The sequence below is a fragment of the Oncorhynchus keta genome, chromosome 15 (assembly GCF_023373465.1).
Source record: "Oncorhynchus keta strain PuntledgeMale-10-30-2019 chromosome 15, Oket_V2, whole genome shotgun sequence".
Taxonomy (NCBI): domain Eukaryota; kingdom Metazoa; phylum Chordata; class Actinopteri; order Salmoniformes; family Salmonidae; genus Oncorhynchus; species Oncorhynchus keta.
This window is the reverse complement of record NC_068435.1, coordinates 16964097-16978509: the sequence shown is the minus strand read 5'-3', so window position 1 is coordinate 16978509 and position 14413 is coordinate 16964097. Positions and strand designations below refer to the sequence as shown.

At 43.7% G+C, this 14413-nt stretch overlaps 1 protein-coding gene across 1 annotated transcript in view; it reads left to right on the top strand.

The window, feature by feature from the left end:
* The first annotated feature begins 6325 nt into the window (after window positions 1-6325).
* LOC118394531 (protein phosphatase 1L) overlaps window positions 6326-14413 on the top strand; it is a 33023-nt gene continuing 24935 nt past the window's right edge. The window contains exon 1 of the mRNA XM_035787785.1: window positions 6326-7208. Coding sequence (XP_035643678.1) covers window positions 6810-7208 — 399 coding nt within the window. The 5' untranslated portion in view covers window positions 6326-6809. The remainder of the gene's footprint in view (window positions 7209-14413) is intronic.

Here is a 14413-nt window from a genome sequence, read left to right as displayed (position 1 = left end):
GGGGAATTGTGCTAGTACAAACCTGCTTTATTTTGATTTAAATGTATGTGTCTATCTGTGATTGGGTGGTGTAACATAAATAATTATAGCATGTGTGTGTTTTCCCCCTTTACATTTGCTTGAATATCAACATTATTTTACTGTATTTAAAAATGTATTTTACATGATGCTGTAGAATTAATACAATCCTCATTCAGCCCTCCTCTTCAAACTGTGATGTCCCAGTGCCCTCTAGTGGGGGAAATAACATGCATGTTTCAGTCAGATATATTTTGGTGGTGACTAGTACATCAGTGGGCTGTAAAACATAATGCATTCATACATCACTCACCATCACCCACAGACCTTGGAGCTATATTTCTATGGCACAACAATGATGACGGCTTTTTACTCTTAGGAGCACATTCAAGTAGTAATGGGTGAGATTGTCCCTAAGCAGAGCTGGGATTGGGCAGTTGACAAAACTAAAATCAGTCGTAGTAAAGTCTAGATAGGTTCAGACCTAAACTCACAAAATTCAAGCAATTTTAACTTCAAGCATTAGCAGTGTTTTATTGCATTGATAGAAACGGTAAGCGTTGTATAAAGCAGGGGTTCCCAAACTGACCCACCGATTGAGGTGTCTTTTGAGTCGTGACCCAACATAAGGGTTGAACTGTTAAAAAAGAAAAAAACATACACAGACCAAAGAATAAGTAACAAATATTATCTTGGCATCTAGATAAGAAAATGAAGCAGTTTCAAAGCTAATCAAAGCTAAGCTAATAGCAATTTTAAAGTAAATTCCCTGCAATTCTATGTGTTTTGCCACGGAGCTGAGATAATTTGTTTTCTGTTTTTAAGCTAATTTCCAAATTTTGACATGGCTGGTGTTCTTATACTCAAGCATTTTAACTAAATCAACGGGGGCCTGATTGTCTTGCGCTATTTTCTTGATTGTAAATTCTCAAAGATTATAGGCTATTATTGAAAAATATATAGGTCCATTATCTTTTATACATACATTCTATTTGGTTTTAGTCATTTAAGTGTGCACTGAAAAGTGTTTCCACTGTTTGGGAACCACTGGATACAGTGTTACAGCCTTTACCATCAAAATACAGCAAGCATTTGGTCAGATTATTTTGATAGCAATAAGCAGGAACAAAGTTAGCAGCAGTAGCTATATTGAAAGAGATGATTTATCAGAGTAGTGAAAAGAGTTTGGAGGCGATCCAGTCAGCATAAGTTGTCAGATAAAACTCATGCAGAGGTCAAGCCGGGTTCACAGACGAAGTCGTAGGTCAGGCCTTGGAGTCGGCATAGAGCAGGAAGACGGTGAAGATGCTGTCGTTCTCGCTTCTGGAGTAGACCTTTCTCCCCTTGTCTCCCAAGTAGCCCCGGAGCACCAGGCAGACCCATGTTTCCTTGATCTCCTTTCTCACCTATCATAAGAAAGAGAGAAGGATTGGTATCTGAAACATGTCAACATATGAGGATAGATATCAGTCTCAAGCATGAATATTATATTTTAGATCAAAATTTGCAATTTGATTAAAAACAGCACCAGATAACGACGTATTCAGGAATGAGATAACAGATAGCATAGCAGCTCACACTTTGGACTGTAAATGTATAAACCCAGATTACCTCCTTTAAAAGTTGTACATGAGAATTGACAAGCTTACCTTTATCTCCTTCCAGTCCAGTAGCTCCAGCCATTCCATCCAGTCCAGGAGGTCTCATGAGTCCAACATCCCCTGTCACTCCAGGTACACCTGAAAGAAAACAGGGGGAAGGAGGGGAAGAGCAAATGTATGAGGGATGGGGATATGAGGAGATATTTAGGATTACACACCATGAAGACAATATAACTGCAAGCACACCACACACAACCTAGAGTCATGGTCACAAGCCACTACAGTACTATGTATACTTTTAGTCAACCTATACTGAAATAAACACAATGTATATTCTTTAGTCTACCTGGAAGTCCCCTCTCTCCTCTCGGCCCTGGGGGTCCCCTCTCCCCTGTGGCCCTTCCCAGGGGACAACATGGCATCTGGTTGGAACTCTGTGGTGGTGGTCTGCCTGAAGCCCAGACGGGCCGGCAGTGAACCACCACCTCCCACTCCACCACCTCCTCTTCCAGTGCCACCTCCGTGATGGCACTTCTTGGTATTCTGAGGCTTGGGCCAGCAGGTGTGTCTGGCTGGACCTGAGATGGAGGCAGGACCTGTACGCTCAGGCGTCACAACGACCACACCACGCTGGCACCACCTCAAAGTGGAAGGGTCCAAAACACAACCCCAGAGGGAGGGATGAATGTCTCAAACGAGCCTCCATGACCAGTGACCACCTTGATGCAACATCCTACCAACCTTTAGGAAACCAAAGATTATGGATATACTGCCAAGATACATGTCTCATCGCCCTAGCAGTGGGAGTCGTTGTCCACAAAGTGGCATGACGGGCTGTCTAGCTCCAGTACTGCTGACTTTTACAACTCCTCTCAGAGGGCATTATGGATAGGATGTCCACCTTCTATGTTGACACTGGTTGGGTGTGGCTTGAAGTTGGACAATTGAGCCCCCTAGTGTGCTGCGTTGTGGCCTGGTCAGTGAACCCAACACCACCTCCTCAATAGGTACACAACACACCCCTCTGAGGCTGTATAGGTGCCTCATGACAGGGTCCTACACATAGAGATATACCATATATATGAAGTATTCAGACCCCTTGACTTTTTCCACATTTTGTTACATTACAGCCTTATTCTAAAATAGATTTAAATTGTTTTTATTCCTCGTCAATCTACACACAATACCCCATAATGACAAAGCAAAATCAGGTTTTTAGAATTATTTGCAAATGTATAAAATAATATATGTTTTTTAAATATCACATTTCCATGAGCTTTTCTGACCCTTTACTTTGTTGAAGCACCTTTGGCAGTGACCACATTACAGCCTCAAGTCTTCTTGGGTATGACACTACAAGTTTGGCACACCTGTATTTGGGGAGTTTCTCCCATTCTTCTCTGCAGATCCGGGCTCTGGCTGAGCCACTCAAGGACATTGAGAGACTTGTCCTGAAACCACTCCTGCATTGTCTTGGCTGTGTGCTTAGGGTCGTTTTCCTGTTGGAAGGGGAACCTTCATCCCAATCTGAGGTCCTGATCGCTTTTGAGCAGGTTTTCATCAAGGATCTCTCTGTACTTTGCTCTGATCATTTTTTCCTTGATCCTGACTAGTCTCCCAGTCCCTGCTGCTGAAAAACATCCCCACAGCATGATGCTACCACCACCGTGCATCACCATAGGGATGGTGACAGGTGTCCTCCTGGCGTGACGCTTGACATTTAGGCCAAAGTTTTTCAATCTTGGTTTCATCAGACCAGAGAATCTTGTTTCTCATGGTCTGAGAGTCTTTTAGGTGCCTTTTGGCAAGCTCCAAGCAAGCTGTCATGTATCTTTTACTGAGGAGTGGCTTCCATCTGGCCACTCTACCATAAAGGCCTGATTGGTGGAGTGCTGCAGAGATGGTTGCCCTTCTGGAAGGTTCTCCCATCTCCACAGAGGAACTCTGGAGCTCTGTCAGAGTGAGCATCAGGTTCTTGGTCACCTCTTTGACCAAGGCCCTTCTCCCCAAATTACTCTAGGAATAGTCTTGGTGGTTCCAAACTTCTTCCATTTAAGAATGATTGAGGACACTGTGTCCTTGGGGACCGTCAATGCTGCAGAAATGTTTTTGTACCCTTCCCCAGATCTGTGCCTTGACACAATCCTGTCTTGGAGCTCTACGGACAATTCCTTCGACCTCATAGCTTGGTTTTTGTTGTGACATGCATTGTCAACTGTGGAACCTTACATAGACAGGTGTGTGCCTTTCTAAATCATGTCCAATCAATTGGATTTACCACAGGTGGACTCCAATGAAGTTGTAGAAACATCTCAAGGATGATCAATGGAAACAGGATGCACATGAACTCAATTTTGAGTCTCATAGCAAAGGGTCTGAATACTTATGTAAATAAGGTATTTCTGGGGAGTTTATATAAATTGGATAACATTTTTAAAAGCCTGTTTTCACTTTGTCATTATAGGTCATTGTGTGTAGATTGATGAGCTTTTTTATTTATTTTTAATCCATTTTAGAAAAAGGCTGCAACGTAACAAAATGTGTAAAAAGTCATGGGGTCTGATTACATTCCGAATGCACTGTTTATGTTACTGTGTTCTATATCTATGGTCCTATTTAAGACTCAGATGAAAGCCTCATATATGACTTGTTTGTCCCATGAAAAAACTCATGATCAATGCAGACACATAGTGCTCCTTTTTCTATATATTTCATGGGATAGCCACCTGGTGAAGTCTCCTGGTGAAGTCTCCTGGTGAAGTCTCCTGGTGAAGGAATTTTTTGTACCAGCCTTGGGTCGACCTACATGGATTTTTAATCACATTCCCAATGTGCTTTTTTACTACAGTCTCTGAATGTTTACTAGCCATGTACTACAGGGTGGGGGTAGGCCCAAACATATTCAACAAAATAATGTTATTTTGACTTTCTGGAATTATGTTCTTCAAGCAACAGAGAGGGAGAAAATAAGAGAGTCCAAAGGAAGGAAGTTAACATTGAGGGACCTTTATCAAAACATCTAGGCCCACATTTGACATGTAGTGCCTCTTGCCTAAATATGTTATTCTTGCAAGTAAGAATGTCTGATGCATATGCCTGTGTGACCACTGTGCCGTGTAAAATTGCCCTCCAGGAATTGAGTTTGACACCCCAATATGTCAATGACTGTTTCCTAATAATGTGGTCCCATATAACATTACGTGATGGTGCTAAAAAGTGTGTTTTCACATTAGTCTCTCTAGATTAGTCTCTCTAGACCTCCCAAAACAATGTACCAATGTACCTGTTGCTCCTAGGTCTATGTTTCAGAGACTATATTCACATGGTACATAGGCCAGTATTACAATGTGTATGTTCACAGTCACATTGTTGCATAGTACATTAGCCTGTGAAAATTTGTTTGCAGTTTGTGGAAGTACAGAATCATTTGTTTATGTTTATTAGAATAGTTAAATTAGCTGTGGTAAGACCTCCCTTTACTTGAGAATGATTGGTTAGGTTACAGTTATGTCCACTGTGAGCTTATTTGCACATCTTTGAAATTGTGCAAGCCACAAACTGGTATATATGTTATAGGAGTTATGCAACAATATGCAATGTATATGTCTATGTAATTGCGATGTAAATACATAGGTTTTAAAGTGGGACCAGTTCTGTTTCATCCCAATTGTGGGACGGCAGGTAGCCTAGTGGTTAGAGTGTTGGGCGAGGTTGCTATTTATTTATTTATCCGTTATTTTACCAGGTAAGTTGACTGAGAACACATGCTCAACTGCAGCAACGACCTGGGGAATAGTTACAGGAGAGAGGAGGGGGATGAATGAGCCAATTGTAAACGGGGGATTATTAGGTGACCGTGATGGTTTGATGGCCAGATTGGGAATTTAGCCAGGACACCGGTGTTAACACCCCTACTCTTACGATAAGTGCCATGGGATCTTTAATGACTGAGAGTCAGGACACCCATTTAACATCCCATCCGAAAGTGTCACTGCCCTGGGGCATTGGGATATGTTTTAGACCAGAGGAAAGAGTGCCTCCTACTGGCCCTCCAACACCACTTCCAGCAGCATCTGGTCTCCCATCCAGGGACTGACCAGGAACAACACTGCTTAGCTTCAGAAGCAAGTCAGCAGTGGTATGCTGCTGGCAGTAAGATGCTAGATCGAATCCCCGAGCTGACAAGGTATAAATCTGTCATTCTGTCCCTGAAAAAGGCAGTTAATCCACTGTTCCTAGGCCGTCATTGTAAATAAGAATGTGTTCTTAACTGACTTGCCTAGTTAACTAAATAAATAAAAAATAGGACTGGAGTCAGCCGCCAGAGAGCTACAACATTCCTCGTGTTGTGCTTTGGGTGCAGTTTATAGGCTAGTGGCTATTCAATGGTCACCAACCGTTTCCCGGGCAGCCTTTGGTGGGCGTGCAGGCTTTTGTTCCCTCCTAATACTAACAACTGATACCAGTGTAATATGCTTATTAGGCCTAATAATTAAAAAATACATTTGATAATAAAATGTGCAAAGAGGAACGCTATAGACAGACCTGCATTACAAATCCTGAATATTAAGACTATTATAAACACCCTCGCTTGCTGCAGCTGTTGTGATCATGATCCATCATAGGACATTGTGCAGCAGCTGCGCACACTGTCATCACTGACTATAGAGTTGAAGACGGGTGGGGGGGGTTGTTGTTGACGCGGGTGAGTAGAGGCTGAATGGGAGCGTTTCCCACACAAGAAACGGGGTCACCGCAAAAACAGGCCACCGAAACTGAAACCCCTACTCCGCCCCTGGTGACAACTCCTCCTCACATTCCGGTGGGTCGTCTCCCGTTATTCGCGAAGCCTACAATGGGCTACAGACTACAGCGACTTCATTACGAGTTTTTTCGGCGAATCCTCGTGCTTCAGCTGTTATTTCGCGAGCCAGGACAGTCTCACTTGTCTTTCAAGCCAATGGCTCTGCCCGCTTTCGTCATTCGCTCTTGCTCTTCAGTGATACATTCCGTTGAGTGTTAAGGCTGGAAATAGCCTGCATTGACCATTTAAAGCCAGTTTGATATATTTATAGCAGTTCTGACATCAAACATTGATGGTGGACGTTTTAAATTTTTCCCGTGAACGGATATAATGAAGTGAATTGACCTGCAAGAGAGAGGCAACCGTCAACAGTTTTCTTGCGTGTGATGATAGGAGACACAATGACGCTGTTGTCTCTTTTGGGTCGGATCATGCGTTATTTCCTCCTCAGGCCAGAGACATTGTTTCTGCTATGCATTAGCTTGGCCTTATGGAGTTACTTCTTCCACACGGACGAGGTGAAGACCATCGTCAAGTCCAGCCGGGATGCCGTGAACATGGTGAAGGGGAAAGTGGCGGAGATGATGCAAAACGACAGGTTGGGGGGCCTGAATGTCCTAGATGCGGAGTTCTCCAAAACTTGGGACTTCAAAAACAACAATGTAGCAGTGTACTCCATTCAGGGGCGGCGCGACCACATGGAGGACCGATTCGAGGTGCTCACCGACATCACCAACAAGAGTCACCCGTCTATATTCGGGATATTTGACGGTCACGGTGGTGAGGTAGGTGCAGTGGCTATTTTAGCATGTAAATCTTGATGGGGCAAACTCCCCAAATGTTTTTAGATGCAGCCACAACACAACACTAAACAATACATTAATTGCACCACAACCATTAGGGCCTACATAAAGCTGTCCCAACAGCATAGCTTTCTATTCAGCACTATGGAGTGAATGAATCCTCTCCACCGCTACACCTGGCTATCAGCGGAGTCTTGTCTGGCAGCGAAACAGTTCATTCAGCCTCCTTTAATGCCTTTAAAAAAACATAACTGATATGACTTGTTTAAACAAATGTGGTTTCTACTGACAATTGAGATGTACAAACTATGGCATAAGGGAACAACGAGCGAATAAGAGGCAATCCGAGCTAGGACTGTCATTGTCAATAACTATTTGTTCAGTACTTTTGAAATGTACAGCAACAGAATTCAGAACATGGGCCGTTCTTACAGTGTTCTCCCTGTACACCAAGTCAGAATCATAGGATAAATAAAGGGGGCATATAAGCAGACAATGAAAGCTCTTACAATGATTGATGACATTTCTCTAAAACAGGCTATAGGCTACATGTGCACCACCAAGTCATAACAGTAGGCTAAATTATGAGGGGGAAAGGGACCAAATTATTAGGGTGAGGCACATGGGCTACTAACAGCTTACTACACAACATGCACTTAGTATTACTTTCATATTACATCATTTATGCAGCAGCATAAAATACATTTTTGGACTCACCTGCTGTGCTAGCTTAAACAGGAAGTTGGCACGGCGGTCCTTCTTGTGGCCAAATTTTGTAATCAATGACTGCCGTTCTCTGGATTTATGGTGCTTTCAAGACAACTGGGAACTGAAAAAAAACAATCATGATGTCGGTGAACTTCAGTTCGGAGCTGTAGAAAGAGGCCCGAGTTCCTGATTTGGAATTCCGAGTTGGGTGACCTTTCAAAACTTATTTTCCCAGTCAGAGCTCACTTTTTTCCAGAGTTCCGCAGTTGTCTTGAACTCACTGAAGAATGAGATTTCCCAGTTTCCAGTTTCCAGTTGTTATGAGCGCCGCAGAAGTAATGCTGGATTGACAGCATGGACAATCTATTCAACCTTTTCTGTCCCATGGCATATTAACGTTTATCCTTTTAAGGTTGGAAAAGAGACCCTTAACCTCTAGCGTCGAGCAATCCCGTATCCGGGAGCGTAATCATAGCCTCACGCTCATTACCATAACGCAATGTTTCCTATTCATGAAAATCGCAAATGAAATGAAATAAATATATTGAAACACAAGCTTAGCCTTTTGTTAACAACACTGTCATCTCAGATTTTCAAAATATGCTTTAACCAAAGCTACACAAGCATTTGTGTAAGAGTATTGATAGCCTAGCATAGCATTAAGCCTAGCATTCAGCAGGCAACATTTTCACAAAAACAAGAAAAGCATTCAAATAAAATAATTTACCTTTGAAGAACTTTGGATGTTTTCAATGACGAGACTCTCAGTTAGATAGCAAATGTTCATTTTTTCCAAAAAGATTATTTGTGTAAGAGAAATAGCTCTGTTTTGTTCATCACGTTTGGCTAAGAAAAAAAACGAAAATACAGTCACTTACAACGCCAAACTTTTTTCCAAATTTGCTCCATAATATCGACAGAAACATGGCAAACGTTGTCTAGAATCAATCCTCAAGGTGTTTTTCACATATCTATTTGATCATCTATCAGTGGTGGCAGCTGGCTTCTCTTCCGAAGAAAACGGAAAAATACTGCAGCTGGAGATTACGCAATAATTGCGACGGAGGACACCAAGCGACCACCTGGTAAATGTAGTCTCTTAGGGTCAATCTTCAAATCAAATCAAATCAAATTTTATTTGTCACATACACATGGTTAGCAGATGTTAATGCGAGTGTAGCGAAATGCTTGTGCTTCTAGTTCCGACAATGCAGTGATAACCAACAAGTAATCTAACTAACAATTCCAAAACTACTGTCTTATACACAGTGTAAGGGGATAAGGAATATGTACATAAGGATATATGAATGAGTGATGGTACAGAGCAGCATACAGTAGATGGTATCGAGTACAGTATATACATATGAGATGAGTGTGTAGACAAAGTAAAAAAAGTGGCATAGTTAAAGTGGCTAGTGATACATGTATTACATAAGGATGCAGTCGATGATGTAGAGTACAGTATATACATATGCATATGAGATGAATAATGTAGGGTAAGTAACATTATATACGGTAGCATTGTTTAAAGTGGCTAGTGATATATTTACATAATTTCCCATTATTAAAATGGCTGGAGTTGGGTCAGTGTCAATGACAGTGTGTTGGCAGCAGCCACTCAATGTTAGTGGTGGCTGTTTAACAGTCTGATGGCCTTGAGATAGAAGCTGTTTTTCAGTCTCTCGTTCCCAGCTTTGATGCACCTGTACTGACCTCGCCTTCTGGATGATAGCGGGGTGAACAGGCAGTGGTTCGGGTGATTGATGATCTTTATGGCCTTCCTGTAACAACGGGTGGTGTAGGTGTCCTGGAGGGCAGGTAGTTTGCCCCCGGTGATGCGTTGTGCAGTCCTCACTACCCTCTGGAGAGCCTTACGGTTGAGGGCGGAGCAGTTGCCGTACCAGGCGGTGATACAGCCCGCCAGGATGCTCTCGATTGTGCATCTGTAGAAGTTTGTGAGTGCTTTTGGTGACAAGCCGAATTTCTTCAGCCTCCTGAGGTTGAATAGGCGCTGCTGCGCCTTCTTCACGACGCTGTCAGTGTGAGTGGACCAATTCAGTTTGTCTGTGATGTGTATGCCGAGGAACTTAAAACTAGCTACCCTCTCCACTACTGTTCAATCGATGTGGATAGGGGTGTTCCCTCTGCTGTTTCCTGAAGTCCACAATCATCTCCTTAGTTTTGTTGACGTTGAGTGTGAGGTTATTTTCCTGACACCACACTCCGAGGGCCCTCACCTCCTCCCTGTAGGCCGTCTCGTCGTTGTTGGTAATCAAGCCTACCACTGTTGTGTCGTCCGCAAACTTGATGATTGAGTTGGAGGCGTGCGTGGCCACGCAGTCGTGGGTGAACAGGGAGTACAGGAGAGGGCTCAGAACGCACCCTTGTGGGGCCCCGTGTTGAGGATCAGCGGGGAGGAGATGTTGTTGCCTACCCTCACCACCTGGGGGCGGCCCGTCAGGAAGTCCAGTACCCAGTTGCACAGGGGCGGGGCCGAGACCCAGGGTCTCGAGCTTGATGACGAGCTTGGAGGGTACTATGGTGTTGAATGCCGAGCTGTAGTCGATGAACAGCATTCTCACATAGGTATTCCTCTTGTCCAGGTGGGTTAGGGCAGTGTGCAGTGTGGTTGAGATTGCATCGTCTGTGGACCTATTTGGGCGGTAAGCAAATTGGAGTGGGTCTAGGGCACATATGTCAGAGTCAAGGCCCGCGGGCCACAGGTAGAAGGTTTTTTACGGCCCCTGGGATGATCTTGATTTATTATTAGAATAGCCGGCAGCCCGCAGATCTTTTACACGCACCAATACTACATTTCCCACAATGCAACGGTGACGCACCGAGCAGTCTGCTTCATTTCAATATTTATTGGCACAGCAGTTGTCAGCATCACAGTAAAATTAACTTTCAGATACCCATCAAAAATGGCAAAACGGAAGGTGGACACTGAGAACCGGGGTTTCAAACAAGGTGGGAGTCGGAGTATTTGTTCACGGAGGTAGCTGGAAAACCTGTGTGTCTTCTGTGTGGAGAAAGTGTGGCGGTACTGAAAGAGTATAATCTTATGAAACGAAACACGCGGACAAAAACAAGAATATGGACATGGAACAAAGGCTACAAAAGGCTTAAAACGAGGCCTCAAATCTCGACAGGCTCTGTTCAAAAAAGCCAAATCACAAGGCCAGGCTGCTGTCAAGGCCAGTTTTATTTTGGCAGAAGAGATCGCTAAATCAGGCCATTTACGGAGGGGGATTTCATCAAAACTGCTCTTGCCCAGAAAAAAGGCAACTCTTTTTAAATGTGAGTCTGAGCAGAAACACCATTGCCGAGAGAGTAGACCAGTTGTCCATCAATCTAAAAGAGCAGCTTGTGAAAAAGGGAAAAGATTTCATTGCATATTCCTTGGCTGTTGAGAGCACCGACATTTCTGACATTGCCCAGTTGTCAATTTTCATCCGCGGAGTGGACTCCAGCCTAAAAGCGTGACAGAGGAGTTTTTGGCTTTACGTCCTATGCATGGCACAACTAGGGGGCATGATTTGTATGAAGAGGTGTCAAGATGTGTAAATGAGATGGAGCTGCCTTGGGAAAAACTCGTGGGTTTGACAACCGACGGAGCACCTGCGATGTGTGGACACAGGAGCGGACTGGTGGCGAAGATACGGGAAAAGATGCAAGAGGAAAACGCGACAGGTGAGCTGACAGCTTATCATTGTATCATACACCAGGAAGCGTTGTGCGGTAAAGCCTTGAAAATGGAGCATGTAATGAGCATCATCGCGCACAGTTAACTTTATCAGAGCCAAAGGTTTGAATCACCGCCAGTTCAAGGCATTTCTGACGGAGTTAGAAACGGAGCATGGTGATTTGCCTTATCACACAGAGGTTCGATGGCTAAGCCAGGGAAAGGTGCTTCAAAGATGTTTCTCGTGAGGAGATTTGTCTGTTCTGGACAGCAAAGGAAAGACACAACACAACTCCGAGACGAAATGTTTCTGTGTGAAATGGCTTTTCTGTGTGACATTACGAGTCATCTGAATGCAATGAACTTGCAGCTGCAGGGTCGGGATCGTGTCATCTCTGATATGTACAGTACAGTGAAGGCATTTAAAACCAAACTGACTCTGTGGGAGACGCAGATGCGGAAAGAAAATTTGAGCCACTTTCCCAGCTGCCAGACCATGAAAGAGAAGCTCTCTACCAGTGCGTTCCCGAGCGCACAGTTATTGATAAAATAGGTATGCTTGCCGCTGACTTTCGACGCCGATTTGCTGACTTTGAAGCACAAAAAGCAGGTTGGAACTGCTGTAACCCATTTGCTGTTGACGTGGAAAGCTCACCACCAAACCTCCAAATGGAGTTGATTGACCTCCAATGCAATGATGCACTGAGGGCAAAATATGCGGCAGTGGGTGCTGCGGAGTTTGTTTCCTCCCGACACAATGCCCCAGCTGCGCATCCAGGCTGCTCAAACGTTGTCTATGTTTGGCAGCACATACCTGTGTGAACAACTGTTTTCTTTGATGAACTTGAACAAAACATCACACAGAAGTCGACTTACTGCTGAACACCTCCACTCAATTCTGAGGATTTCCTCAGCTCAGAGCCTTACCCCGAACATTGATGAACTTGTGGAAAAGATGGGACACCACCAAGTATCACCCTCAACCTCAAACAAGTGAACATTACTGTGCAATCACATATTTAGAGTTTTTACTCAGTTCAAGTTTAAAAGTTAAAGTTTAATATTTGTTTTCACTGCATGTTACTTCTCCTTAAACAAAGTGTTGTTTTTGATTAATAGATTTTTGCACTTTATTTTATTGTATTTCAATCCAATTATATTTTTAAAATATTTCAGTTGAGTGGATGATAGAAAATTGCTATTATTGTTTTTTTCTTTGAAGTAAATTTAGCCCACTTTTGCTAAAATAGAAAATATAGGCTACTGATGGTGCCTTGAATACGGTTTCTTTCATTTAATGTTCATGTTATGGGGATTTTTATATAAAGGAAATTTGTCTTTTGTGTCTGTTGAAAATTAAAGATTACTGACAGAGCCATAAGAAAATATTGCTTTATTTATCTGATCATATTGGAATATATTTGTTAGGTTTTCAGTAGGTTCAATTAGGTTCACTAGACTATATGCGTCATTTAAAAATTTTTCAATGAACATTCGAACAGTCCGGCCCTCGGCTTGTAGCTAAATTTTTTATTTGGCCCTCCGTCCATTTGACTTTGACACCCCTGGTCTAGGGTGTCAGGTAGGGTGGAGGTGATATGGTCCTTGACTAGTCTCTCAAAGCACTTCATGATGACGGAAGTGAGTGCTACGGGGCGGTAGTCGTTTAGCTCAGTTACCTTAGCTTTCTTGGGAACAGGAACAATGGTGGCCCTCTTGAAGCATGTGGGAACAGCAGACTGGTATAGGGATTGATTGAATATGTCCGTAAACACACCGGCCAGCTGGTCTGCGCATGCTCTGAGGGCGCGGCTGGGGATGCCGTCTGGGCCTGCAGCCTTGCGAGGGTTAACACGTTTAAATGTCTTACTCACCTCGGCTGCAGTGAAGGAGAGACCGCATGTTTTCGTTGCAGGCCGTGTCAGTGGCACTGTATTGTCCTCAAAGCGGGCAAAAAGTTATTTAGTCTGCCTGGGAGCAAGACATCCTGGTCCGTGACCGGGCTGGGTTTCTTCTTGTAGTCCGTGATTGACTGTAGACCCTGCCACATGCCTCTTGTGTCTGAGCCATTGAATTGAGATTCCACTTTGTCTCTGTACTGACGCTTAGCTTGTTTAATAGCCTTGCGGAGGGAATAGCTGCACTGTTTGTATTCGGTCATGTTGCCAGACACCTTGCCCTGATTAAAAGCAGTGGTTCGCGCTTTCAGTTTCACGTGAATGCTGCCATCAATCCACGGTTTCTGGTTAGGGAATGTTTTTATCGTTGCTATGGGAACGACATCTTCGACGCAAATTCTAATGAACTCGCACACCGAATCAGCGTATTCGTCAATATTTTTATCTGACGCAATACGAAACATGTCCCAGTCCACGTGATGGAAGCAGTCTTGGAGTGTGGAGTCAGCTTGGTCTGACCAGCGTTGGACAGACCTCAGCGTGGGAGCCTCTTGTTTTAATTTCTGCCTGTAGGCAGGGATCAGCAAAATGGAGTCGTGGTCAGCTTTCCCGAAAGGGGGGCGGGGCAGGGCCTTATATGCGTTGCGGAAGTTAGAGTAACAATGATCCAAGGTTTTACCACCCCTGGTTGCGCAATCGATATGCTGATAAAATTTGGGGAGTCTTGTTTTCAGATTAGCTTTGTTAAAATCCCCAGCTACAATGAATGCAGCCTCCGGATAAATGGTTTCCAGTTTGCAAAGAGTTAAATAAAGTTCGTTCAGAGCCATCGATGTGTCTGCTTGGGGGGGGGGGTATATACGGCTGTGATTATAATCGAAGAGAATTCTCTTGGA